Source organism: Colletotrichum destructivum, chromosome 1 (genome assembly GCF_034447905.1).
Source record: "Colletotrichum destructivum chromosome 1, complete sequence".
NCBI lineage: Eukaryota > Fungi > Ascomycota > Sordariomycetes > Glomerellales > Glomerellaceae > Colletotrichum > Colletotrichum destructivum.
The window spans coordinates 469,917-497,009 of NC_085896.1; the positions used below are offsets into that span (position 1 = coordinate 469,917).

The 27,093-nt window shown below is 56.2% G+C and overlaps 5 protein-coding genes across 5 annotated transcripts; 1 reads left to right on the top strand and 4 right to left on the bottom strand.

The window, feature by feature from the left end:
• Positions 1 to 790: 790 nt before the first annotated feature.
• On the bottom strand, positions 791 to 2,081 carry CDEST_00146 (uncharacterized protein; the record flags this gene model as incomplete). The annotated part of the gene is made up of 3 exons (XM_062916305.1): positions 791 to 1,575; positions 1,669 to 1,884; positions 1,961 to 2,081. The coding sequence occupies 3 exons, from the start codon at positions 2,079 to 2,081 to the stop codon at positions 791 to 793; spliced, it is 1,122 nt and encodes a 373-aa protein (XP_062772356.1).
• A 3,558-nt stretch (positions 2,082 to 5,639) lies between these two features.
• On the top strand, positions 5,640 to 9,851 carry CDEST_00147 (Putative Type 1 protein exporter; the record flags this gene model as incomplete). Its single annotated transcript, XM_062916306.1, has 2 exons — positions 5,640 to 9,761; positions 9,825 to 9,851. The coding sequence occupies 2 exons, from the start codon at positions 5,640 to 5,642 to the stop codon at positions 9,849 to 9,851; spliced, it is 4,149 nt and encodes a 1,382-aa protein (XP_062772357.1).
• A 603-nt stretch (positions 9,852 to 10,454) lies between these two features.
• On the bottom strand, positions 10,455 to 11,610 carry CDEST_00148 (uncharacterized protein; the record flags this gene model as incomplete). The annotated part of the gene is made up of 2 exons (XM_062916307.1): positions 10,455 to 10,947; positions 11,015 to 11,610. The coding sequence occupies 2 exons, from the start codon at positions 11,608 to 11,610 to the stop codon at positions 10,455 to 10,457; spliced, it is 1,089 nt and encodes a 362-aa protein (XP_062772358.1).
• A 1,442-nt stretch (positions 11,611 to 13,052) lies between these two features.
• On the bottom strand, positions 13,053 to 14,342 carry CDEST_00149 (Putative aminotransferase, class-I, pyridoxal-phosphate-binding, aminotransferase, class I/classII; the record flags this gene model as incomplete). The annotated part of the gene is made up of 1 exon (XM_062916308.1): positions 13,053 to 14,342. One exon carries the CDS (start codon positions 14,340 to 14,342, stop codon positions 13,053 to 13,055), a length of 1,290 nt encoding a protein of 429 aa, XP_062772359.1.
• A 5,241-nt stretch (positions 14,343 to 19,583) lies between these two features.
• Positions 19,584 to 25,757, bottom strand: CDEST_00150 (Putative arrestin-like domain-containing protein). The gene is made up of 3 exons (XM_062916309.1): positions 23,614 to 25,757; positions 20,969 to 22,949; positions 19,584 to 20,863 (listed from the first exon to the last, which is right to left on the bottom strand). The coding sequence occupies exons 2-3, from the start codon at positions 22,931 to 22,933 to the stop codon at positions 20,069 to 20,071; spliced, it is 2,760 nt and encodes a 919-aa protein (XP_062772360.1). The 5' UTR covers positions 22,934 to 22,949; positions 23,614 to 25,757; the 3' UTR covers positions 19,584 to 20,068.
• Between the last annotated feature and the right edge of the window lie 1,336 nt (positions 25,758 to 27,093).

Consider the following 27,093-nt stretch of genomic DNA (forward strand, 5'->3'; position numbering starts at 1 on the left):
TCCCGTGGGATGCTGCGGCGCGGCACTCGGCTCGTGCATACCGGTATTCTGCCGCCGCCGCCATCCTGTCAGTTTTGTCTCTCGCCTCCCCCATGCCAGTGGATTCGCTCATTTCGCCTGTTGCGACGACGAAGGATACGATGAATACGGTCTGCAAGCAAGCCTCCATTCCTCCCTTCTTTCCTTTCCTGATCCCCTGCTTTTCTCCCTCTCTCCCCTCTCCTCCCCCCCCCCCCCGCTCCGGGACAGCGCCACCGAGTTTCCCTAGGGATGCCCGGGCCGGATGGGGGTGGCAGTCGTCCAGGTTACACATAACATAACGCTCACTGCCTGCCGCCGATGGTGCTGTCGCTGCCGCTGTCACGACTCAGTCACACCCAAAAGACTTCAGAAATGTCTTGGCTGCCGTTTATTACCGCTACAGCCTACTACTGCATAGAATGATTCTAATGCGATTGTGGGTATAGATGTAGCATCGTAACGCTAACATACCTCTTTGCCCGGGGGGTTAGTGTTGGACAATGTGTATGGATGTATAATACAGTACGATTACATGGTTGCGGGGCAAAAAATGTCTCTCCACCCTTCTCCCAAGTCCCACCCGCCTGCATGGGATTCACAGCCGATCCGGCCCGCCACCACGCGGACCGACCCCTCGGCCGTGGCACAGAGCTTCGATGATGACAAGGACCGTATCCGACCCGGTTTCCTGCCTGGACGGGTTAGCCCTTGACAGTAGGGCTGTTGTCAGGGCCCAGAGATTTGGGAGCTGCGGGAACCCCCAGTGTGATTAGTCGTGAAGGCTTCCTAGTAACTGCAAGGTGGTGGCGACGACACTTACATCGTTCTGCACCCTTTGACTCCTCGCCGATGCCGTCTCCGTGACTTCGTTGCTCGCCGTTGCCTCGATCCCGTTGCCCGCCCCCGTCTTCTGCCGCGCGATAAACGTCCTCAACTCCTGCACGAGCAGCTCCTCGGCGCCCATCGCGATCTGCTCCTGAAACCCCCGCCGCTCCCACTCGCTCCAGCCCTTGGCGGCGCTCTGCAGCGTGCTCAGGAGCCGCGGCAGCCGCCGGTTACGGCTCAGCCGTTGCTCCTGGTACAGCGACGGCACATCCTCAAACGTCTCGGTGTAGTACGCCGCGATGGCCTCGTCCAGCGTCTCGAAGCCGACGGCCGCCGCCTGCTCTATGACGTGGCGCACGCGGCCCTGGGGCGAATGGAAATCGGGCGTGTCCTCATACGCCCGGCCTTCTTCTTCTGGCGCCCTTCCGGTGCATGCCGGAGAGAGCCGTTGTTGCGTGTCGTTGTCGGTGCCGTGTAAGCCTCGTAGACTTTGAGCCGTGCAGAAGGGGTCCTCCATTGTGAACCCTGTCAGTATATCCGAGGCCGAGCAGGACGGTCCGGGCGTCAGCGGCTCTTTTGCGTCGTATGAACCGGGCAGCATGTCCCACGGGGAGAATTGGGGAGCATGCGTGAAGGCCGCGGCCGACTGGAACGATGTAAAGAAGGCATTTTCGTCTTGGATGTGGGTGCCAAAGGGCGCACACTCGGTGGTGAACTGCTCTGGTGGTGCTGACGGAAACAACGGTAAGCCGACAAGCAGAAAGCAGAGAGAGAGAGAGAGAGCATAATTCTACAATTCTTGTAGAGAGATGGCCAACTTACTCATGAATAGCTCGGCGCCGAAGCCTGCAGTGTCATGGTGCATCATCGGTGTCGAGTACATCGAGTTGCCCGGCGTGGACGCTGCTGACGGTGACAGTGTGGTGGTGTTGGCGGCGGCGACGTTACATGTCTGGGCTCTGATGGACTCTTCCACGTATTGCTGGTGGACTTTGACTTTCTCCTGGAGCTTCTGGAGTTTAGCCTTGGAGTGATGACCTGGGACACGAAGACATATGTCAGCATTGACCCCCATGATGTCTTCTGTGCCATGCCAGATAGGCAATGGACGTACCGTAAACCTTCCGGCCAACAGCATCATGATCCCTCTTTCTCGCCATCACGCTTCCCAAGTTGGACGGCCGGCGAGGGGAGTGGTGGACGTTTTCTACGGTCTCGCTGCTCTGGCGACTCATGTTTGCGTATCTTTCTATGCCAGACGTGGTTCGATAATGCCTTGTGTTCCCGCTGCTTTTTTTCTTTTTTTTTTTCTTTTTTCCAAAACATCGCGTAGCTAACAGAACTGAGGGAGGGTTCGGGAACGGTTTAATAGACGCCTTGGGACAACGGCCCGTGTGGATACCGGGTGATACATCTTGGGCTTAAGGTGCAAATGCAGTGGGAGGTCTGGCGCGATCAACACAAGCCCGTTTTGGTCTGGTAAGCAGGAGGAAAGAGGATGAATAGGGTGGTAGTATGAGCAGAGTTCTTTCTATGCAAGGTGACAGCCAAGATTATCAGATTTGAGAGAGGGGTCTGTATGTGTGTGCGGGCATGACTGCAGAGAATGAAGACCTGTCAGGCCAAGACACACGAGGGACGAATGTGCTTCAGGAGCGCAAGGCCGAGTGGGCCACAAATCGTTCAAGGCACCTCCCGCATGTCTCAACGACTGGCCGTGGACGAGACACAGGATGAAGAATTCGATCCGCCGAGATTGGGTCGGATATCACATCAGCAGTTGTATACGACTCTCGCCTCGCTGAGTGAAATGCCATCCAACAATTCGAACCCTATACACATAATAGACCCATGGGGCTAGAGGGGGGTTTGATTCGACCACCAAGACATACTCACGACGAGGTCCCTGGAAAGGAACAAGGCGGAAGGTCCCTGGCGCAGGGAGCTCTGCCGTCTTTGGCTGGACCCTTGGATACGGCGGCCGAAAAAGGAGTAGATTCATAGACCAGAGCTACGAGCGGCTGAATTGTGTCAATTTGGCTCCATCCAGACATATGTTGCGCTCACCCCCGTCTGTTGTCTTACATCGCGATGCTCCTTAGCCGCCTTCCATTCCTCCCGCCTCCGCTCGCTGCATCTGACCACTTACATGAACGTACGAATGTACTTTGGGGTGCAGCCGCAGCGGACCGTCACCGGCCACCTGCATTGGGAACAGATAGACTGTCTCTCCACGACTGAGGCCTCAAAGTGCCGTCTTCAATGCGGAGCGCTGAGTAAGACGGACCGCCAGGCGGTTCCATAAAGGGCGTATATGGGTGAGTATTAGTGCAAGAACGCCATCGCCGATCCATTCGAACACTCTGCCCTCCTCCGTCCTTGACATTCGACGCATACAGAGCCTCAAGTCTGTTGACTTGGTACCGGCTTATCCGCCCCTCAGTCACCTACCTACTAAACCCGAGTGACTATTCATCAATCAATAAACATTACGTTAGAGAGCCAAGAACATATGCCATGCATCCATTTGGGTAAAGCGCTACGCCCGTAAGCAGCATGACCCGCCGCTGGGCATGCAGGGAGACCCATAGATGACCCATGACCTCGTGGAAGGCCACTGGCAGTAACTCTGTGCCTTTTGTTTTTCGTTGAGTCGGTCTGATTAACATGACCGCGACATGGAAGGTAAATAGACAGACAGGACGCCGCGGAGAACTTGAATGGGACAGGAATGTGTCGACACGCCCCCCTCCCCCCCCCCCCCCCCCCCCTCATTTCATGAACCCTCCACCAATCATGCGGACAATGTGGGTGAGGTCTTTGGTGACGGATTATCAATAGCTATAACTCATTGCGTGCTCGGAGAACACGTCGTGTTGACCAGCCGCTGATCTACCTTGAGCCTTTTAAGGCAACGGCTTTGTGGTTCATCATTCCGCCCGAAGCCAGCGCGTAGCCTGGATGGATCATTGTGGCTTGCCATCCTACTCCCCCCCCCCCCCCCCCCCCCCCCCCCAGTGACTTATGGCGTAGGCAGGGTCACGTTCTGAGATCTTTACTTGAGGGTTCAGCCCCTACAGAGGCCGGAAAAGCTGGACCATCCCCAACGCGGATGCGAACTCCTGCTTCATCGTGGCGTGAGCGTCCGAGACGGGCCGAGAGAGAGGAGAATACCGAGAACTCACGGACCGCATAGCCCGTCAACGGCCGGGAGGTCTAGGGGCTTCTTTTTCTTTTTCCTTGAGCCAAGCTCTTGCTACATTACAAGAAAACACGGCGTTGGATTTCGGAGAGCGTTGGGTCCCAAGTGGCCGCCATGGATACAATTCCACGTAGCGCGCGGGGGGGGGGGGAGGGAATCGAGAACAGAAGAAAGAATTCATTAAACGTGCAGAGCATATGGTTTTCCAGCAGCAAACAAGGCCCATTATATATAGTGTGACGACGGCCCCCCATTGGTTCTTCAACGAAGGGTTTCCAATCTAGTTGTCGACCTGCCAATGTAGGCCAGAACACACTTGGCGACGAACGGCCGGTTTGCGTGGATCGTCCATTTAAACTCTTTTCAGTCGGTGATTATTAGTCCTGGCCCCCCCGCCGGTTGTCGAGTAACATTCTATTTCGAATCATGCAAGATCTCAAGATATCGGAGCACGCAGCTTACAGTCGTCAAGGGCGCCTTTCTTTTTCTGCGAGTATACGTTACACGTAAAAACTATCTTGGCCAGTCTCTGGTAGTGGTGGTGCATCTCGATGTAAGACCTGGCGGGAATAGAGTCAAAGAGAGGTCCGGTGAGCCGCCGAATGAAAAGCTCGGTTGTTTATGTCTCAACAGGCGGGTTTATTACGCAGATAACGGATCATGGTCGAGCCTGATATGATGTACCCCAGCTTCTAGTCTCTGCTCTTCGGACGTTAAGTTGATGATTCGGACCAGAGTAACGAAAGCGAAGTGGACCTTTAAGAAGACGGAAAATAATAGAAAATGGAGGACAACGTGCAACCATGACTTCATGACACTCACATGGTGGGTTGACTAGATAAACTGAACACGTACGCACACACACACACACACAGAGAGAGAGAGAGAGAGAGAGAGAGAGAGAGAGAGAGAGAGAGAGAGAGAGAGAGATGGGCAGACAGAGGCAGAGAGATAGAAAGGGAGAGAGAGTACATTTACAAGGCTTTTGGCACTAGGTCGACGATAGGCTTAGTCTCGGAGTATAGATCCTTTCCGTAGCCTAGATTGATCGAGAGCTCCACCAGCCCGTCAGCCAGCAGAATTCATGATTGGCGCTTGGCACATCTGCCAGCCCAGTAGAGCAACGGTAATGCGGTCAGACCTGGCGCCGAGGGGCCCGGGTTGCATTCCTCTCTGTCTATGTCTGCGTGATGCCGTCTCACTCGCTCTCTCTGAGGGTGGTGATTGTCTTTGTTCCCTGAGAAACGCTGCGTATACTTACCACCACCCTTTCGCCCCAGGAAACCTGCCTGGACTTGAAAGGCTTCTCTTCATTTGCACCCCAGTTTGTTCCCGCTCAACTTCCACTATACCATTAACACACACACACACACACACACATATGACAGTGTTGCGAGTTCATAGTCTTGGTTGAGGTTTCCCCCTCTCCTCCCCCCTACTTATCAAGGTTGACTGGCGTCCTGATTTGTCTCCCTTTTCCCTTTCAGATCATCACCAATTAGTCTCTGTGCAGCGTCATCATCATCATCATCATCATCATCATCATCATCATCACCATCACAGAGTAAAATTCAGCCAGGTAAGCTATCAAATGGTATCAAATCCATCACCGACCGCCGCAGAGGCGGGCGAAGAAGCACAGTCATCATCTCCAGCAACGGCGGAGAAGCAATCACAGGGAACGCAAGCCAGAGACAGACAAACTCGGGAAAGCCGGTACGATGAGAAGGAATCCCAGAGTAAAGAAAGCCTAGGCGAAAAGGGGCCGCCGCGCAAGGGCAAGGGCAAAGGGTCCGAGGCCGTCGGGAGGCGCCCCGAACGCGAACCGGCCTTCCGGGACTACGTCCGCGTCTTCTCGTACGCGACCAAGTGGGATATCGTCATCTACGTCTTCGCGTCCATCGCGTCCATCGGCGCCGGCACGACGCTGCCGCTGATGAACATCGTCTTCGGCAGCCTCGCCGGGCAGTTCACCGACTACTTCATGGACCCGCCGCGCATGACGCGCCCCGAGTTCGAGGACCTGCTCGACCAGCTATCGCTCTACGTGCTCGGCCTGTTCCTCGGCCGCTTCCTCCTCAACTGCGTCAACAAGTTTTGCTTCCGCATGATCGGCATCCGCCTCTCCTCCGCCGTCCGCCTGCACTACATCCAGTCCCTCTTCGGCCAGTCCGTCCACGTGCTCGACTCCATGGCCCCCGGCGCCGCCGCCAGCACCATCACCGGCACCGCCAACGTGCTGCAGATCGGCATCTCGGAGAAGCTCGGCACCTTTATGGAGTTCAACGGCACCATCTGGTGCGCCATCGCCGTCGCCTTCGTCTGGAGCTGGCGCCTGACCCTCGTCACCTTCTCCATCGTCGTCTTCATCCTCATCGTCGTCAGCGTCTTCATGCCCTTCATCGTCCGCCTGCAGGACCAGCAGGCCAAGTCCGAGGCCAGGGCCAACGGCGTCGCCAGCGAGTCCTTCAGCAGCATCCGCATGCTGACCGCCTGCGGCGCCCAGGACAGCATGGTCGCCCGCTACTCCCGCTGGGTCGACGACGCCCGCGCCAAGGGCCAGCGAACGGCGCCCCTCCTCGCCCTGCAGTTCGGCCTCGTCTTCTTCGGCACCTACGCCGTCTTCGGCCTCAGCTTCTGGTTCGGCACCAAGGAGTTTGCCGACGGCAACATGACCAACCCGGGCACCATCATGGTCGTCCTCCTGTCAGTCATGATGATCATCATGTCCGTCGAGCGCATCGCGAACCCGCTCATGGCCGTCTCGCGGGCCATGGTCGCCGCCTGCGAGTTCTTTGCCGTCATCGATGCGCCCCGGCCCGATACTGGCCACCTGAGAGACCCAGACGTGGCCGCGACGGACGACATTGTCTTCAAGGACGTCGTCTTTGCGTACCCGAGCCGGCCACATGTCAAGATCCTCGATGGCCTGAACCTCACCATCGAGGCCGGCAAGAACACGGCCATCGTCGGTCCCTCCGGGTCCGGCAAGAGCACCATCGTCGGTCTCGTCGAGAGGTGGTATGACCTCCGCGAGCATCACGTCATCGAAAAGACGCTCGGCGTGGAGAAGTTGAACGGGGCTCAAGAGGAGAAGAAGAGGGAGACCAAGAACAAGAACAAAAGCAAAAGCAATAAGAAAGACAGGTCAAGAAGAAAAACCGAGCAGCAGCTGGGCGGCGTGATGGAGCCCATCGCCGCCGCCGCTGCCAACGAAGAAGAGAGCCAGCCCGTCGTCCCTCTTTCGGGGAGCATAACGACGGGAGGACAAGCCCTGACCGACATCGACCTCAAGTGGTGGCGCTCTCAGATCGGGCTCGTCCAGCAGGAGCCGTTCCTCTTCAACGACACAATCTTCCGAAACGTCGCGTACGGGCTCATCGGCTCGGAATGGGAAGACGCCCCAGAGGCGGAGAAGCGGGAGCTCGTCAAGGAGGCCTGCCATGAGGCCTTCGCCGACGAGTTCATCGACCGCCTCCCAGACGGCTACGACACGGCCGTCGGCGACGGCGGCGCCAAGCTCTCGGGCGGCCAACGGCAGCGCATCGCCATCGCCCGGAGCATCGTCCGGAAGCCCAAGATCGTCATCCTCGATGAGGCCACCAGCGCCATCGACGTCCGCGGCGAGAAGATCGTCCAGGCCGCCCTCGACCGCGTCGCCAAGAACCGCACCACCATCACCATCGCCCACCGCCTGTCGACCATCAGGAAGGCCGACCGCATCGTCGTTCTGCGCAAGGGGCAGGTCGTCGAGTCCGGCACCCATGAGGCCCTGCTGCAGAACGAGTCCGGCGCGTATCACGGCCTCGTCCTCGCGCAGAAGCTGTCGCTTGGCGAGCCCGCCGACGCCGACGTGACCAGCGGCGACGACGCCTCGGATCATGAGTTGCTGGTCTTGGAGAAGACAAAGAGCGTCGCCGCCGGCCTGCCGGAGGACGACGAAGACGACGAGCAGATCCAGCAGGCCGCCCCCAAGGGGCCCAACATCTTTAGCAGCTTCTTCAAGCTCTTGGCCGAGCAGAAGAACCGCTGGATCTACGTGGCGATCGCCTTTTTCGCCGCCTGCTCCGCCGCCAGCACGCCGCTGATGGCCTGGCTCTTCGCCCAGGTCTTCCAGGTCTTCACCTTTGTCGACATGGACACGATCCGGTCGGAGGGTCAGTTCTGGTCGCTGATGTGGGTTGTCCTCGCCGTCGGCGTCGGCGTCGGCTACTTCTTCCAGGGCGCCATCGCCGTCCACTTGCAGCACAACATCAGCGCCCTCTACAAGAAGGAGTACTTCGAGTCCATCCTCCGTCAGAACACCGTCTTCTTCGACGACGACGCCAACTCGCACGGGACCCTCGTCGCGCGCGTCGCCGGCGATCCAAAGCAGCTCGAGGAGCTTCTAGGGCTAAACATGTCCTTCCTCCTCATGTCTGTGTTCAACGTTGCGGGAGCCCTCGCCATTGCCTACGTCTTTGGCTGGAAACTGGCTCTGGTTGCCACCTTCGTCACGATGCCTGTCGGCTTATTTGCTGGGTACTGGAAGTTCAAGTATGAGCTCGAGTTTGAGAAGATGAACGCCGCCGTCTTCGCCGAGAGCTCCCAGTTCGCCGCCGAGGCCATCGGCGCGTTCCGCACCGTCTCGTCCCTCACAATGGAGAGCGTCGTCCACACGCGTTACGACAAGCTGTTGCGGAACCACGTGGTCGAGGCTTACAAGAAAGCACGCTGGACGAGCGTCCTCTTTGGCTTCGCCGACAGCGTCAATATTGGCTGCCAGGGCCTCATCTTCTGGTATGGCGGCCGTCTCCTCGCCAGCCGTGAGTATGGCATCATCGACTTCTTCGTCTGCTTCATGGCCGTCATGCAGGGCGCCGAGGCAGCAGGACAGGGCCTCAGCTACGGCCCCAATGCCGCGCAGGCCTCGGCCGCCGCGAATCGCATCATGAGTCTGCGCAACCCAAACAGACAACAGAGCGAGGCCGCGACGGGGCAGATCCCTGACACGGACGGCGGCGTGAAGATCGAGCTGAAGAACGCCCACTTCCGCTACCCCACGCGCGACACGCCCGTCTTCACAGGCATCGACTTGACCATCAACAAGGGACAGTTCGCCGCCCTCGTCGGTCCCTCGGGGTGTGGAAAAACATCCGTCATCTCGCTCCTGGAACGCTTCTATAGCCTGGACAAAGGCGACATTCTCTGCAACGGCAAGAGCATCTACAGCCTCGACGCCGACCAGTATCGCAAGAACCTGTCGCTAGTTGCTCAGGAGCCTTGCATGTTCCAAGGAACGATCCGTGAGAATATCTGCCTCGGCGTCGATGCAGATGCCGTCTCGGACGAGCGCATCCACCAGGTCTGCCGCGACGCCTCCATTCACGACTTCATCGTGTCCCTGCCGGAGGGGTACAACACGGATATCGGATCCAAAGGCTTTTCGTTGTCCGGCGGCCAGAAGCAGCGCATCTCCATCGCGCGCGCTCTGATCCGCGACCCCAAGATCCTTCTGCTCGACGAGGCGACGTCGTCACTCGACTCGGAATCAGAAAAACTGGTGCAGGCGGCCTTTGAGCGCGCCAGCAAGGGCCGGACCATGATCTGCGTCGCCCATCGGCTGGCAACGGTCCAAAACGCCGATGTCATCTTCGTCTTCGGCGAGGGCAAGGTGTTGGAGAAGGGCACCCATAATGAGTTGTTGAAGATGCAAGGCGTGTACTGGCAGATGGTAAGTCGAATACACACGCTGCGGGCCATGTTTGTCCACAATGCTGACCCGAGTAAAAAACAGTGTGAAAGTCAGGCCCTCGACAAGTAGAGAGGCGGTGTTGGTGTTGTCCGATCGTGGTCGTGCGCCTTGATGAGGAATTGGACGAGGACCCGGACGCGGGCCCGGTGCAGCCGGGTTAAGGTTTTCAGCGCCCGATCCGTAGCGGGGCCGGATCTCTGCGGGGCCCGGGGCCCGGGGGACGGATGAACTCTAAGACCCGGCAACTTTGGTTTGTATCCTGTCACCGCGTCCCCTGTTCAAGAAAGGGCAACTCAGTGGAGATGGGAGAAAGGGATCTTTACTCCATAGATGAACCGATGTAATGACGGCGGGCTATTGTACATAAATCAAACTGGGCCAGTTTCCGCTCTGTTCTGTTTCGTCCTCATAAACTTTCCATCCAGCTCACTACTTCACAACGCTTGTAACAAATAAAAGACTTCTCCCATGACTGGTGAAAGAAAGGGGTGGTTCGTTGTCAGATAATATCACTCCATCAATGACAGTACGGCGGGGCTGTTTGATTCACAAAAGGAGGCAAAGACTGGGAACTTCAGGCCCATGACTTCAACATGTGCTATGAGCAACAAGGCCTAGAGCACGTCATGGTTGTATTTCCTGAGAAATTCCCAACCCCTCTTCTACTGAAAATTACAAATCGTTAATCAAGGGGCTCAGTCCCTGTGCGGTGCCGATTTTACTCTCGAAAAACAGCTTCAGCCTCTCCACCCTCTCGCGGTCCCCCATGAAGCGCTCAAAGTCAACCGGGTTTGTCGAGTTGAGGTCCATCAGCTCGGGGAAGCCCGCGGGGGGCGGCATGTCCCTGCGGACGCTCCACATGCCCGTGTTGTCGGGGCTCTGGTACTCGTCGCCGAGCAAAAAGTTGTGGAGGAGCTTCGCGCCCTCCTTGTGCGGCGCGTCCTTGAGGATCGCGGCGCGCTGGCCCCATGTGACGAAGAAGCCGTCCCTGGGGATGGAGATGTTGAAAGGGGCGGCGGGCGCCAGGCCCAGGGCGCCGGTGAAGGTGACGGCGTACGAGTTATTGGCCTGGCCCATGACGGTGGTCGGGGTCGCGGTGCCGCGGACCCAGCGGGGGTTTTGGGCGAGCAGGTTCTCGAACCAGCTGTATCCGTTCTGCTGCATACTGGGACGCGGTCAGTTTTTGGTTTTTTATGTTAAGACTACAAGACATGGCCGGCTCTCTAACTCACGCCAGGTCGAATGCATAGAGCACGGCGTCGTCGTCGTTGGGGTACGTGAAGACCAACTTGTCCTTGTATTCGGGCTTCAGGAAGTCCGAGTACTCGACGGGGCCCTGATCCACCTTTTCGGCGTTCCAGATGTTGGTCCAGCCGAAGACGACCACGGCGTACCACGACGCCCAGACATCGCGGAACCCGGGGTGGATCTTGTCAAAGTTCAATGGCTTGTACCGCAGCAGGGCGCCCTCCCGATCCCATCGAGGGTAGTCCTGCAACGTCTGTAGTATCACGCTGTCGACATAGACGTTGCCCTCAGACAGCTGGCGGTCGATGTCGCCGTCGATATACTTTGATATGTCCACGGTGAGGTTCAGCGTCATGCCGGGGAAGCGCTCCTCAAACGCCTGCTTCAGGAGGTCTTGTTGATTCTTCTCGTCGCCACCGTGCCACAGCGTGACGACGCCGCCCTCTGCGACGGCAGCCTTGTGGATCTCGTCGATGGTGCGGATTTCGACTTCGGGGGCTTCGTGGAACTTGAGAAGCGTGTCATAAGCAGCCGCCGGTGTGGCCAGCAGAGCCGAAGCAACGAGCGTGAGCAAGATCATGTTGAACTGGAGGTTCGTTTGGTGCCTGGTTCTATAAAGAGCGTGTTTGGGTGCGGGATAGACAAATCCCGAGAGCGAATTGGAGAACCGGGCAGGTCGCAGCTACTTATACCCAGCGCAACCCAGAACGGTCTTCACGCCGCGGAAGACGTGCTCTGATGCATCATCGGACACCCCTTGGATGCTCCACGTCCTGGGAACATGTCGGGTGATGGAGTGAGCCAGTGTTGTGCTGGTCCTGGCACGATCACTTACACGGCACATAATCAGGGTCATGAGTTGGCCAATCTACTCGGGGCCCATCTAGACCGGGTTCTGACCAACGACATGCCCCTTTTAATGTGGATTCGGTTTTCTTGCTAAGCAAATGGGCCGTCCTGGTGTGTGTACAGTAGGGGCCCATTAGTTTGCGATCATGTATGCCTGTATTTTAGAGGGGGGTGATCTCAGACTTTTGGGCTGTGACTGTAATAGTTGGCATACCTGTCATGCCCTTCACTGAATGACACCCACCCTTGACGCCAAAGCCCTCGCTTCGAACAACCAGTTCTCCGAAGAATACGACCTGTTTCCATACATCCTACTCTCTCGACTTCTTGTTCTGCCGAACGTCCATACCAGCCACAGTACAGTGTGTTTGCAAAGATGCTGTCGATTATCGATCAAAGCCTTGGATCATGACTAGAAATCCGGGGCAGATCACGGAGAACCAATTACGTGACCAACCAGAACATGGTTCATGGCAAATGCGTTTTTATCCGTTTCAGCACTTTAAACCTATGGGGAACACAGTAAAGATCAACATGATGTGTGTGTAAGGCCGGTAGGCGCGCGGTTAGACAGGGATCCAGCCACAACATTTCTAGAAGCAGTTAAGAGTATCAACCATCCTCGTTATTGTCGTGTGGATGCCCCAAAGGGCGCCTTACCGAAACGGGAAAAAATATCCAGATTATCTCGGCCTTGGGTGCCGTGTGGGTGGTTTAAGCGGCTCATGCTCCAATTCAACAGGTTTGTTTTCAGTACACCTCTGGAACATGATCGTTATGGCAGACTGTCAGTTATTTATCATTACGTATCAAGAATTTTACTGAATGGCATGCAACCGGAAAAGAATCCCTACCAGCAGGCTCAAAAACCCAGTACTGTATTGTGTTCCATGTGCCAATGAACCTGACTCGGACTACGGTAAATGCCTGAGTCGATGGGTGGCACTTGGCCCATTTAACAGGGAGACAAAACTGGCTTCACTTCATCAGGGGCCAAGACCACATAAAGTGGTAGCAAAGGATGGACTGAGCTTAATGTCTAAGGAAGATCACAGGATCTTTCAAACCTCGACTAGAGTTGATGAGTATTATCGTAAATCAGCTCCGACGTTCGCTGTTCTGTGTCGTGCTGTCAACAATCTTTTGGCTAGTATTTGCGCCACGAACTACTCATCACTCATTCAACACAGCAGCAATCCGACGGAGACCTTCCGATACCACCTCCTTGTTGTTCGAAAAGACGATCCTGAACCAGCCCGGCTGTTCGGAGCCAAATTGTTCTCCCGAAGCCAGGAACACCTTCTTCTCGAGCAACGCGCCCATCACCTCCGCGGTGACGTCCCGAACTTCTCTCTCCGGTCGACGCGCGCGGTACGCCTTGCCCAAGTTGACCCACAGGAAGAACGCGGCGTTGGCGCCTTGTGCGTACTCGATGCCGCTGTCTCGGGCCCAACCGGCGACCAGCTCGAAGTTTTCCTGGAGCTTGCGCCGGTTCTCCTCGATGTACCCGTCAACCCACTCCCGGTCGTCGAGGATGTTGGCGGTCGCGTGGTCAGTAATGGCAGAGGGCGAGCTGTAGATGCCGATGGGGGTCAGAGAATCGTGCAAGGCCGGGTTGTGCTGGGACACGATGGCGCCCAGCCTGATTCCGTTCGCGCCAAAGTCTTTGGACATGCCCCAGAGCACGTGAAGCCTGTGGGGGTCCATGACGCCCGCCGTGTCGATGGAGAGGCACGACTCGAAGGGAACAGGCGCCGGGTCGGTGTCGAGAGTGTTGTTCCAGATCGATAGGGCGTAGATCTCGTCGCTGATGAGGTGCATGTCGTGTTCCTGACAGAGTCGCATCAGCCCAATGATGGTCTCCCGCGGGTAGCATCTGCCGAGGGGATTGTGAGGGTGGCACAGAATCAGGGCGGCGATCCTGGTGCCCTTGGCCTGGGCAGCCAACAAGGCATCCCCGTATTTCCGCACGGCGTCCAGACCGAAGGGGTCGACCTCGTGGAAAGGCACCTGCACAAGCTTGCACCCTGTCCGATACTCGACGTCCGGCAAGAAAGCGCCGTAGTGAGGCTGTCCGAGGAGGAAACCCTCGCCCGGGTTTCCAAGCGCCCAGGCCAGATGCTCGATCGCCGAGCTGCATCCGTTTGTGACGGAGATATGCTGCGGCTCAAGACCTGTTACCGGCTTCAGCCGCTCTGTTAGAAACCGCGCGAGTGACGCTTTGAGACGCTTGGATCCGGTCATGCCATCGCCGTACGTGAAAGAGTGGTTGGGCACGGCAAGGTTAGTGTGGATGTGTGCGGACAGTTTGTCGTGCATGAGTGTGTTTTCCGCGATTCCCAAGCTGACGTAGCCTCTTGGGTTGTCTTTGGGGTCCCAGAGGTCCTTGACGATGGTCCAGAGAAGCATGCCATCATTCGGCTTGGCTGCCACGTTGCCGCGGTTTGAAAGTCCGTACGTCATGGCTCGACGAGTGTGCTGATAGTGAGGAGGTGTCATGTACACTGAACAGAACAGTTTGGGAAAGGGAGGTGGTCTATATACATGTGCGGTCATCCCACCGAACCCCGGCGACTCAGTCTCAGTCGTAGGATTGATATTTGTTCCCCGCCTTTCGACCCCTTCTGATCTACAGAACGTTATCTCTATCTGCGGGGTGTCGTATGTGGATCGTTCATTTCGGACTGACACCCTAAGTTTCTTATCTTCAGCATCGAGTCAAGCCATACAGTCCAAGGCTACCACAGTTGTTGTGACTGAATCCATCTCAAAATCCGGCCACCGAAGGTGACAATTGCCAGTGAACCCCTATTGGGAAAACAAGAAGGTCGGACCATCGGATTGTGACGAGTTCGAAGTCGGGCTGGTAAGTGAGGCTTGGGCCGATATGATGAGAGGGGGGCGATCCACACACAATCACAGCGCGCGTAGCACAAGAGATCCGTTAAAGCAGCTTAGACTGATAAAAGTTTCTGCAAGCCACTGGCGTAAGCACTCTATTTAACTTTTGGTTCACACAAACATCCGTCTCGCTGGAATTTAAGAAGAAGCAGGCAAGGGACAGAGGAATTATTTTCATAGGGCAACTGTACCGTGAGATTATGAGGTAATCAGCAACATTGATGTTATGTTTTACTACAATAGCGCTGTCAAGGAGCTGTCCCCGTAATACGAGCTATGAGGTTTACTCGATCAACTCAACTAAGTCAATACAAGCTACCCTATCGGGCACGGCAAGACATCAGGAAGTCCCTTCTGCAGAGAATTCTAACCAGATTCCATTGCTTGAGCTCAGCTAGGGATTCTCATCCAACCTAAAAAACAGAATCGCCGTTATTAGAGATAGCCCAAGACTTAGGTAGAGAGTGACGAACCAACACCTTCTAGCGCCTGACTGGATACTTTCACTGTGTCCGCGCGGACCTAACCAAATGGAGTTGCGAAAACTTGAGTCGATAAGTTGCTTTCTATAGTATAAACATTCTCAGCCAACTACATTTCTGTAACATCGGTGCCACTCACAACCACCAACTTTTCTCCCATGTAACAGTTTAATCAACCACAATGAAGTTCCTCGCTCTTGCCGCCATAGGTCTCCTCCCATTGGCCTTTGCCAGACCGACTGAGGATGGTGCAAACTTGCAGGATTCATCTTGTGGGTCTTGTAGCTATCTCAACCATACAAACACGAACTGAACTGGCTTTACAACTATCTTGAGACGTGCTATCCGCAAGGAGTTTTACCCGGACAAGCTCGACGGTTCAGGCCGTGGTCCGTACACTTGCTCTTGCGGCAACACTCGTTGCAACATTCAGTAGGGTGTCACCACTTGGGCTGATTTGAATGAATACTTGGCTGGGAACTATACTCCTATCAATCTGAAGTTTCGATAGGTACATCGCTGCAGGCAGCCGTTGCGACCACTGACATGGAGCATTGTCCGACGGATTCGGGAGGCCGCAGCAGTATATGCTCATGTCACAAGGCCGTTTATCACTACAGAATAACACATTGCTCTGACTTGTCCTTGGCCTCTATACAGTGAAATCTATTAAGGATCATTTCCTGCGAGACCTGAGGTAGTGAGTGGATGGAAAAACGGTACCTGGTCTTTGCCGCCAGGGCCAGTATCAGGGCACCGTCGTCGAGCCTTGAGCAACTCAGCCGTCTGCAAGCCGGCCTCTCCGAAGAAGCAGCCAGGCGGCTGGAGGCATCTCGCAGGGGCCGGACTATATTGCAAGCTGACAGCATCATCCGCAGTCTCGCCCTGCAGACCCTAGCCAGCCCGGCCTCCGCCTCGTTGCTTTCGCGATACTTCAGCATCTCAAAAGCGACTTTCGGCCTGACGCTCGGTGCCGAGAGCTGCATCGATCTCCTCTTACAAATTACACCGCCCGTGGCTCAGCGTCTTCGTCCTGGACGGGCTCGACAAGGCACCGCCGAAGGAGATGGGGGAAGTCTTGGGCCACCTCAAGCAGCTGTCGGCAACGAGGCGCATGCTCCTGTGCTGCTCGTCACGGCCGATAGATATCAAGAAAAGAGGCAGAGCGACCAAGAAAACTGCATTGCAGTTTGGGATTCTGAACGCCGACTATTTAGAGCTGCCAGAGATGGTATACTCCAATCCCAGTTCCAAAGATCTTACACCGTAGTCTCTGAGAGACTTTTTGCAAGTCAATCCGCGGGACATTCAACAATTCCATGGGAGAGACTCTCTGAAACTCTGCAGTAGCAGGCCTGTATGTAGTGCTCCAGACGAAGCCAACCCCGTGCTAACAGAACGAGCAGGATCTCAGCCAGGGCGTTGGGAAGAATTTGATATGATCGCCATGAGCTTGCTAGGGCTCAATGACAACTTTCAACAAGAGAATACTGTGCTCAAGCGGCTGAGAGCGTCTAGATATCACTCTTTGAAGTTCGGGTCGCAATAAGTGTTTGCTGTTGAGTCCTCGTGCACGATGATCAATGATAGCAGAGAAAGGGAGTTACCGGTGGCAGGTAAGGTCAGGAACTGGTTGGCCTTAGAGAGAGGTAATCTGCAACTCTATGTCCAAAGCTGTCAAGGTGCTAAGTGGCGGATCTGAGCGTTCTATACTAGACTTGAAGCAACTCTCGAAGCAACTTGAATCAAGACATGTGCTTTATTATTGCATAATGGGTATGTATACTGTAGTCCAGTGCAGATCAAGGCAGTAAAGGCTTGAACAGATAGCCCGGATCGATCTCTCTGCCGTACGGGCGTCTTTGAACCTTGGCATGGCGAAGCCACTCTTCAACCGCCGTCGGCAACCTCAAAACCACGAATCCATGTCAAGGACCGCGGAACCGCCCAGCCTCTTCAAACACACCCAACTTTCCATCCGCGTGAACGCGGCCATGACTGTGTACTTGTTGTCTGTACTGCATGGTCACTGAGTAAGCAGCCCCCCCCCCCCCCATCCTTACGGCTCGTCGAACAACTCACATCACCCAACTCAATCTACTGGCCCGAGACATCAGACGAAGACGCTCTCCAAAAAGAAATAACAGACTCAAACTCCACCAAGTTCCGTGGATCTAGAGTCTTCCAAAACCACACGGTACCCGTAGATTCCAACGTGTTCCAAGACACCTAACCTTGCAGAGACCATCGGTAGAATCTCGTTCGACACCACCACACCGCCATCACGATCGTCGCCATCGCGATCCCACCATCTCTGCGCTCGTAGTCCGGCCCTTTTTTTTTTTTGCCACGCCAACCAACCCTTTTCCCATCCTCAGCTGCTGAGCAAGCTTCGTCGTGACCCCTTCCCCCCCCCCCCCCCCCCCCCCCCCCCCCCCCCAAAACTCTGACACGAACACAACCAGAAAAAGCGAGGCGGGGGGGGGGGGTCGTTCGGCGGCTCCAAAATGGGGTAACGATCGAAAAGGGGCCCCGGGGATCGAGTCCCGAATCCCGCCTGTTCGCTCGTGCCCTCAATCCGTCAATGCCATTGACGAATCTACCATGACCTCCCCTCCCTTCCCCCCTCTTCTCCTTCCGAGGGCCGAGTCACGGGCAGAACAGAAAGCTGCGAGTTCCCTCTCTAGTGTATAGACTTTCAACTCCAGCCAGTTGTTGGCCTCATCCGCATACACACACACACACACACAAACACACACACACACACACCTTCAAAACACACAGACACAGACAGAAAGAGATGCAAGCAGGTGACAAACCCGCACGTGTCGAACAAGAAAGAAAAAAGAAGAGGATAAAGAAGCTCAAACTTTCAACAGAACATCAGCTTCACCATCCAATCCTCGCCTATCCATCCAAACGACACATGCCCACGAGGTACGAAAGACGAAACAACCGCCACCCAACATCGGCCGAAAAACGCCCCCCTCCCTCCCAAGTCTTTGCGTTCAGTGTGTGTGTATGTGTACTTGGAGTACACCTACCTGTAGTAAGCCCAACGTTGAAGCACGGTTGAAGCTTTCGTCTCACTTCCGCCTCTCGCCAATCTGTTCCTCTCCCCCCCCCCCCCCCCCCCCCTCCCTTACCCTCCCCGTCCGGATCTGTTTTACTATCCCGGGGTTCCCGGCGGGTAGTGATTCCTGGCCCCCCTTTCTTTCTCCCTTTTTCTTTGAACAAAGTGTCGGCGATGACGAAATCTCACTCATGCCATTTTCTTCCCCGTTTCTCCTCAAATACAGTAGGCCTCTATATCGTACGTCGTATGAGATCCGGAACCTCTCCCGGCGGCTCAGAAGGGCCACGCCTCTCCCTTCACCTCGAGTACATCGTACCTTTACACGACAGCCAGAATTGACGCTGACTCCAGGTATTTCCACACATTGTACATTCATGCCCCAAACACTGCCATCCAACCAGCTCCCCCCCCTATTATCTCAGTCTCAGCGCCAACCGTGGAGGACCACACACACACACACACACACATACACCCCTGTTCCTCGCAACTCTGAAGGACCTACCCGCAAGGAAAGTTGTGGTGGCGCAGGCGTCGCAAAAGAAGAAAAAAAAAGAGGATATCTCCGATACCTGCTACCTGCTAGGCAGGCATCATACCCATCCTCACCAAGCATCCTCCTCGCTCTTCAACCCAAAGGAAAAGGAGCCCCCCCCCTTTCTTCCATGAACCGCCCATCCCCACGTGCCGTCGTAGCCATAACCGCCCGCGAAGGGGGATCGTCCACCGTCCCGTTCGCGGCTCCTCCCTCCATCTTCCCTCCATCGGGCCACGCAGTCGAGCGTTTTCCCCTACACATCCTGTACTACCTGTACAGTCTCCCCCCCCCCCCCCCCCCCCTTGAGAACTCAAAACACCACACTCCTCGCTGTCAAACCCCCCGCTCCTCTTCCCCTTTCGCTTCCGTCTCCCCAAGGTACCCCCCCTGTCTCGAAAAGTTCAATAGCCGTGCTACATACTCACACTACTGGCACAAGCCGTCTCGGGAAGGGGGGTAAAGACACTTGGCGGCTCGGTTCGGAATAAACGTCCGTCCCGTCTCCATCCACACTGCATGCCCTTCCTCCCAAGTAGGCGACTTACTTGGGTGTGATGCCGCAGCGATGCCATGTAGGAGGAAGCTTTAGACGAGAAAAGGATGTCAAGCCATTGTACAATCCTCCAGAGACCATGTCCATAGCACATCAGTCATGTACCATTATCAAGCTCATCAGAGTCAGAACCAGTTCTTCCGCATCAAAAGTCTTCATCTTTCTTCTTCGAGGCCCAAATATAATAAAGTACAAATTTCAGGGAATCAATATTCACACACACGGCGGTAGACGTAGTTGTCCAGGTATATCCGAAGAAGAAAAAGAGAAAAACATCCGGCACAGAAAAGACAACGCCAAAAAACGTGCTATCCTCCCCATCCCCCTCCCTTCCATTCCCACAAGACTTGTGTCGTGTGTTCTAAAATGCGGGCGAAAGCGAGCGTGAAAAACAGCCTAGCTGCAAAATGAATGCGCCGACCGGTTTCCCTACCCCCCCAAAAGATGTTGGATATTTTGATGATCCCCTTTGAATGATCCGTAGTCATAATGCGTGACCCCGTAGCGAGCCCTCTTCCATCTTGGTTCCATTCCTTCATCCCACTTCCAAATCACATGGATATTCCAATGTTCTTCCCTCTCTCTCTCTCTCTCTCTCTCTCTCTTCCTCCTCATCTGTATTATTACAGCAGAGTATTATGTTCAGTTGATTTGTGATGGCACATCATTCCTCCTGAGCGCTGGCAGCGACTCCAACCGCAGCTCCAAAGGTGGCCGGCGGATGTCCAGACTCCGGCTGGGCGCGCGTCTGCCACCCGGAGTGCGGGGATGCGCAACGTTGACGCGGCCACCCCGCTCCGAGATACGCGCCGGGCCCTCGTCCGAGTCCGAGTCCTCCTCGGCCTCGTCGTAGCCATAATCTGCGAGCCGCGCAAAGTAGTCGGCCATCCCGTCCACGCTGGGGGTGCCCACGATTATGTCGTACTGTGGCGGCGGCGTCTGCAAGGGGAGCTCGTGCCCGGCATGCGGCGGCGGCGGCGTCTCGGCATCGAAGGCCGGAGGGTTGTATGACGGCACGCGTAGGAGATGGATCGGGCGCGGGTGAGTATCGGCGTGCGGGTCCATGGAGGTTTGGGAATTCGGCGGCGAGGCACGGCCGGGGCCGCTCGTGGTCGGCTGCGGAGACGGAAGGTGTGCCGCTTGGGGCGGAGCGGGAAGGTTATCGGATCCGTCCAGAAATGTGAGGGCACCGGTCGACAAGTTGTTTGGCGACCCTTCGGCGGGTCCAGAGATGGTCACCGCATCCGGGCATCCGCAGGACGTATGGCGGCTCTGGTTTAAGCCCACGTCGGGACCCGAGTACTCGGGCAACGACGTATTGGCTTGCGTGGCGCGGCAGTTGAGGACCGTAAACGGCGAGTCGATGCTGATCTCGAAGTGACGGCGCTTGGTACCGGTAGGATCCTCAGGATCAAGACGGGAGATTCTCATGACAATCTATCCAGGTTGGTTGTGTTAGTTGGGGCACGCCAACACATTTCATTTCAAACACCGTGATAGAGAGAGAGAGGGGGGGGGGGAGACAGCAAGCAAGTTACATACCTTGATCCAGTGGTACACGTTGACGTTCTTCCAACTGCAATCGGGATGCAAGCGCAACTCCTTGCTCTTGGCCATGGTCTCGCAGGTGGGCAGCTGCACATTCATCTCGATCTCGGTCGAGCCCCAGTAGCTCTCTAGACCGAGGTCCAAGTCGCCCAGAATATTGTCGACCGGCTCGGGCAGAGGCTGCGGCATCACGCCATGGCGGGAGGCGTCGGCGGCGCGGCGCATAGCCGCGGACTCGCGGGCCTCCCGGCGCTGGCGCGGCGTCAGCTCGCCACCGTTGAGCACGCGGACGTCCGACGAGGCGTAGGCAGCGTCCAAGGGCTTCCCGGCCGTCTTCTCGAGCAGGAGGATCTTTCGGCCCGGGTCCTTGCGCGTCACTCTACGGTCGTTGGTCCAGTACTCGACCGACTCCGTGACGAAGACCTTGAGCTTGTGGACCTGGACCTTGGCAAGCGGCGTCAGCTTGAAGGCGATGGGGATTTTGGTGCCGATGGGGAACGATTTCCCCGAGATGATGATATCGTAGTGTAGCTGGTCCTCCCACTGTCGGCTGATGGAGATGGGCTCCGTCATCTCTAGTGAAAGCTGATCCGGGACGCGCACGATGGCCACCTCCTTGGACCCGTGCAGGTTGGGCTTGAAAGCACCGGCGCGCTCGACCGTCGCTTGCAGCTCCCACTTGACGGATCCATACTGCAGCTTGGTCGTCTCCAGCTGGTGGTGGTCGATGGGCAGCTCAAAGGTGTACTCGTAAACGCCAGGGTAGAACACCTTGTAGCCCTTGGCCTGATTGCCGCTGGGGTTGTCACCCTTGCCGAAGCTACGCGATTGGTTCGACTGCAGAGACAGACGCTTCAGCTCCTTGGCCGTGAGGCCGCCATGTTGTTGCCTGTTGTGCGGTACCGACAGCATCGACGGCGACATGGAGTTGCGGGGCGAGCTGGACACGGGCAAGTTCGTCGACGACGAGTTGGAAGAGCTGTTCTTCAGCATGTAGACGCACTGGTTGCCGTACTCGGTTTCCCATCCGTCGTTGACGGCGTTGAAGAAGGTCAGGACCTGCGTCCGCAACGATTCCTCCTCGTACAGGTCGACCTTCAGCGGAGGGATCCCCTCGGGCCATTCCGTGCGCGCCTTGCCGACCAGCTTCAGGCTGACACCCTTGATCTTGACGTTCTTGGTGACCTTCAACTGCAGCTTGCCGCGCAGCAGCGCCGTGCCGCCTTGCGAGTGCTGTCGGTGCCCGTCGTGGTCGAAGCCCGTCAGGAAGATGTTGGGCTCGGCCATGAGGATCGAACAGCTGACGCCGCTGCCGTGCGCCACGGGCTTGGGGATCTCGGTGACCATGGACGTCACGTTGCTCTTGGCGCTCCGTACCGACATCAAGCTGCTACGCTGGCCGGGTGTGTTGTATGTAGAGCTCATCAGGGGCGGCCGCAGGGCCTCGGCCATGGCGGCCGATCGCAGGGCCATGGTGTCTTCCTCGGGTACCACCAAGTCCACCTCGCGGTAGGTGGAGAGTCTGTTGAGGAGGCTTGTGGCTCTGCTGGGTGGTCTCGAGAGTGTCGGTCTCGAAAGGGTGGACGAGCACGACGCGGATCTGCTGGGGACCTGCTTCTGGGAAAGGGAGAAGAACTGCTTGATGCTGAACTTCAGCGACGACTTCCCCAGCGATGTTGTGGTCGGCGAGACGGCCTTGGACGGTCTCCTCCTCTTGGCGGGGCGTTCGGGCTGCGGCCTGAGTTCGTGGGGTACGAAGCCCGATGGCCACGAGGTGATGTGTATTGATCGTGGTCTGACCTGGCGGGCGCGGATGGGCGGCGTCGGTAGGCGGTTTTGTTGTGGTGTGGGAGGGTCGAGAAGATATCTGGGGCAGTAGTAGACGCCGCCTCGGGTGGATGTAGGAATCCAGTTTTCCGTACGCCGAGATCGCTCCGAGTCTGTCATGGTGGTCGGCATTGTTAGACACGGTTGGCTGGAAGAGACGGCATGAAGGACGTGACCGAGTGACAAAAGAGTCCGCAATCACTCAGCCGTGGGGAGGTCGGGGAGAAAGAGAGGGGAGATGGAAAGTGAGTGCGGGTATGCCGAGTATAAGAAGTAGTGTGCAACAGAATACGACGGCAGCAACGAGACAGGGAGGTCAAGATAGAGTGAGTGGGTTGTTTTAGTAGGCAAGTATTGGTGATCAGGGACAATGGAATAATAGTAGGTAGGGACTCGGGAAAGGCTAGTCCGAGGGGGGGAGTGTTGAGCAGATGAAGTGCATGAGACGGTTCTATGCGCTGGCAAAAAGCAAGTGAGGGTATCCATAGGAAGAGGAGACGTGGATGTGTATGTAGGTCGGGTCGGCCAGGAGCGTCGGGCATCGAGGCGAAAGAGTTACAGTAGGGATGATGGGGGTTTGAAGCGGGATGCAGGGTTGGACCGTGATGATGTGCTGCGGTGATGGGACACGGCGCGGTGCGAGCACTCGCTGCACATGGAGAGGACTTGGAGAGACAGGCATGGAGGGGGGGGGAGGAGGAAGCATAACAAGAGATATGCGTCTCTAAGCTGAGGTACAATGATGAGACGGACGGAGATGGGCGGTAGAAGGGGAGGGAATAGAGGTACTAGGAAGGGAAAGCAGGACGTACCGGTAAGATCAAAGTACCAGAGGCACAGAGACACAGAGACACAGAGATAGAGATAGAGTGAGAGTGTCAGACTGAGCGTCAGGCGTGCATGCGATCAGTCAGTGACAAGAGCCGGGGGGGGAGGCTTAATCACGTCCCACTCTCGGACCTCCTGCTGGGGGGAAAAAGCAAGAACTCTCTGATGAGGGTTGTTTTGGCGGAGAAGAAAAAAAAGTCTAGTTGCTAGGTACAACGGGAGGATCAGTATGGTATGCGGGTGCGGGTGCGGGATGAGGTACGTGTATGTGAGAGTGTGTGTGTTCCAGGAACGAATGAGCGATTATCCAGACACAAGAGGTGGAAAGGGAGGGGGTGAACGTGTGAGATAGAGAGATAGAGAGAGAGAGAGAGAGAGAGAGAGAGAGATTGTGTGTGTGTGTGTGTGTGTGTGTGTGTGTGTGTGTGTGTGTGTGTGTGTGTGTGTGTGTGTGCGATTGAGCCACAATGGATACTGGAGATTTGAGTGAGCGAGGTGCCCTGCAGCCAGTTCCAAGTCAACGTCGGCAGAGAGATGCTGCAGTACTCAGAGTCCGGACCAGTCAGGTTCCGTCTGTGTTGAGTGGATGTCTCACGTTTTGCCTTCAGACTGCCGCAGTGAAAAGTGAGGATGGGGAGCCCCGCGCGCAACGACGCCACAGGTGACAGGACCACCTGCCTGCTGAGGTCGGGTCGTGTTGTTACACTACCTGCTTGGATCTCGGGAAGGGGAGTGAGAGTTGTCTTTGGTGTGTGGGGGGGGGGGGAGAAGACGATGATGGGATGGACCACAGTCGAGCCGGCTTCGACGAGTGAGGGGTGTTGACGACAGGGAAGATGTCGACAACTATGACCAAGAAGAGTGAGTGAGGGGCGGCGGTATGCAGGACATGGTGGGCGGGCAGGAAGAAGGGGTAGGGAGAGCCAAGCGAAGGGCGAGGCGAGGCGAGGCGATTAGAGTCGATGACCCGGTAATTGCCCTTGTTTAAGCGGGGAAGTGAAGGGAACAATACTGAAGGTGAAGGGTACGGGTACGGGCGACAAGGCGAGCGAACGGGAAATATGGGAGAGCGGAGGGAGGAGGGCGAGGGGAGGGAGGGAGGGAGGGGCAAGGGGGACCGGACCACATGTGAGCGCACGTACGGTGATGAGTGAGCGAGTGGGTGAATTGAGTGAGTGAGTGAGTGAGTGGAAGTGACGGGTAACAGTCAATGGCCACAACTGTTGCGACGGTATCCCAACCTACAGAATACAGGTAGAGGGAGGGTTCTGGATGCCGAAGGAGAAGAGTGGGAACAATTGCCTTTGTCGCGCCAGGTTCGTTCTCCCAAGTATCCATCCAACCAAATCGTGGGATTGGATACGACGGCGGACTCGACGAACAATGTGCAAGGATGATATGTCGGAGCTTGGGGGGGGTTGAACAAGACGAACAAGAAGAGACTATGCGACGCGGTCGCTGTGGGTGGTGTACGATGTAGAACGGTGTACGGTGTGCGGTGTGCGGTGTACGCCCTGTGTGTCCCCTACCCTTTCCCCTCTTCAAGGATTCGGGGGGTTGCGAGCTGTGTTTTTTTTGGGGGGCTGGCGGGAGGTACGGGGGAAGGAGAAGGGCGAATGGATGCTGTCTCCTCCCAGTCTGCTCGCTAGAGCTGGACGAGGCGACGGGGGGGCATGTTATGGGTTGAGATGAGATGGGACGTTTGGAACGAGCGGAAGAAGGAACAACGAAACAAAACCAGTAGATTGAGGTAAAATGGCAGGGCAGGGGGGCTGGATTATGGACGGACGTACAATACAATAGGGAATAGCTTACGTGGGCGGGCGAGGCGGGATGAGATGGAATGGGTGTGTCTGTCTGTCTGTCTGTCTGTCTGTCTCTCTAATCTCTTTCTCGCTTTCCCTGAGGATGAGTGAGTGAGAGAGTGACCGAGCGAGCGAGCGAGCGAGTGTGTGCTACGTCTGTCTTCCCAAGCCTTTTTGTTTCGCGGACGGAACACGGCGAGCAGCAGGATAAGACGGCACGGTTAGAATGGCGATTCGGACTGATCGCGTCGTAAAGAGATGGATGTAAGAAGGACGGATGGCTGGAAAGGAGACGGCGCAAGACGAGGTCAAGTAAGGGTACTGACTGACTGACTGACTGACTGAGAAAAGAGCCGGGTGGACTGGAACGGACGGCAACCATGGAAAAAGTTGGTGTTGGCGGCCGAGAAAATACCTTACGTAGCCCGACGGCACATAGCCCAATCCCGAGGGCCATGCCAGTCTGGGCATCCGCAGTTCTCTCTTGGTGTTTCTCCAGGTGTCGGTCGACTGACCTAACTAACTAAACTCTCCTCCCAAAGTGTGCTGCTTCCAGCCAGCCCCAGGAGAGCTCTGATCTGCTTTGCTTTGCTTTGCTTTGCTTTGCTCTGCTCTGCTATGCTCTCTCTGGCTTGTGTTGTTACTGCTGCTGCTACTGCTGCCGCCCACCGGATGCTCGGGAACTTCCTCAACTCATGATCAACCTATGATGTATTGGAGGTATTACTGGACCCTTTGCTTGCCACAATTTCTTCTAATCAGGGGGGGTGACTTTGGAACTTCTCGTTCGTACTTGTAGTACTCGTAGTGCTGGTGCTGCTGCTGGTGCCCGCAGCCTCTCACTGCCAGTTCACAGTTGAGTGTAGAATGTGGGCTCTGATGCAGGCTTGTAGTGGAAGGCTGTGCGAATTGCCATATCTTGACGGTGCAAAAGTCATCGCTCTCAGTGTGTACCTTGTAACCACATAAGAAAGAGAGGGAAAAAACCACTGCAGTGTAGCGTGTAAAGTACGAGAGTCAAGAACGGGTTGGCGTGATTCGTGGCCGAGTGTGAAAGACATAGTGAAGGAGTCGGCGCACAACGGTCCGCAGTGTACATACAAGTAGAGGCTTCTCCTGTTGACCTTCTTTCTGCGTCGTTGTCGACGTCCGGGCATGTCCCTGAACTGAATGCTGCACTGGTAACAGGCTTGCGCCGTCGGGGGCTTATTTGCAGGCAATGCCCAGGCAAGTCGTGTGATGAGCCACGAGCCAAAAGCGCATAACCGTAAAGCAATATCGGCCAACTATGGACCTACTGTGTCTTCCTTCCGCTATCTGCTGGGGATACGCCCCGATGGTGATATCGAATAGTCGTTGTCCCGGATCGGTAGGGTTCTGTTTGTTGTTTATGTTAACGGTGTTAATGGACAACGCATTGTCAAAGGGCCCCGAACCAACTCGCCGATATTACCAACGTCCTGCTGGAAAAGGAAGAAGATGCGGCGGAAGCTCATTCGACGTGTCAACTCGGCCCAAATTCGTGGCCGTCATCGTGTCGGCGTGCCCTGTCGGCGTGTCTATTTCGTACTAGTGCCTCTGTAGTCCCAACTATGCTCTGCCTCTTCCGAATCGATCAACACGAGTCTGCCACCAAGTGAGTTAGGCGATGAACACAGA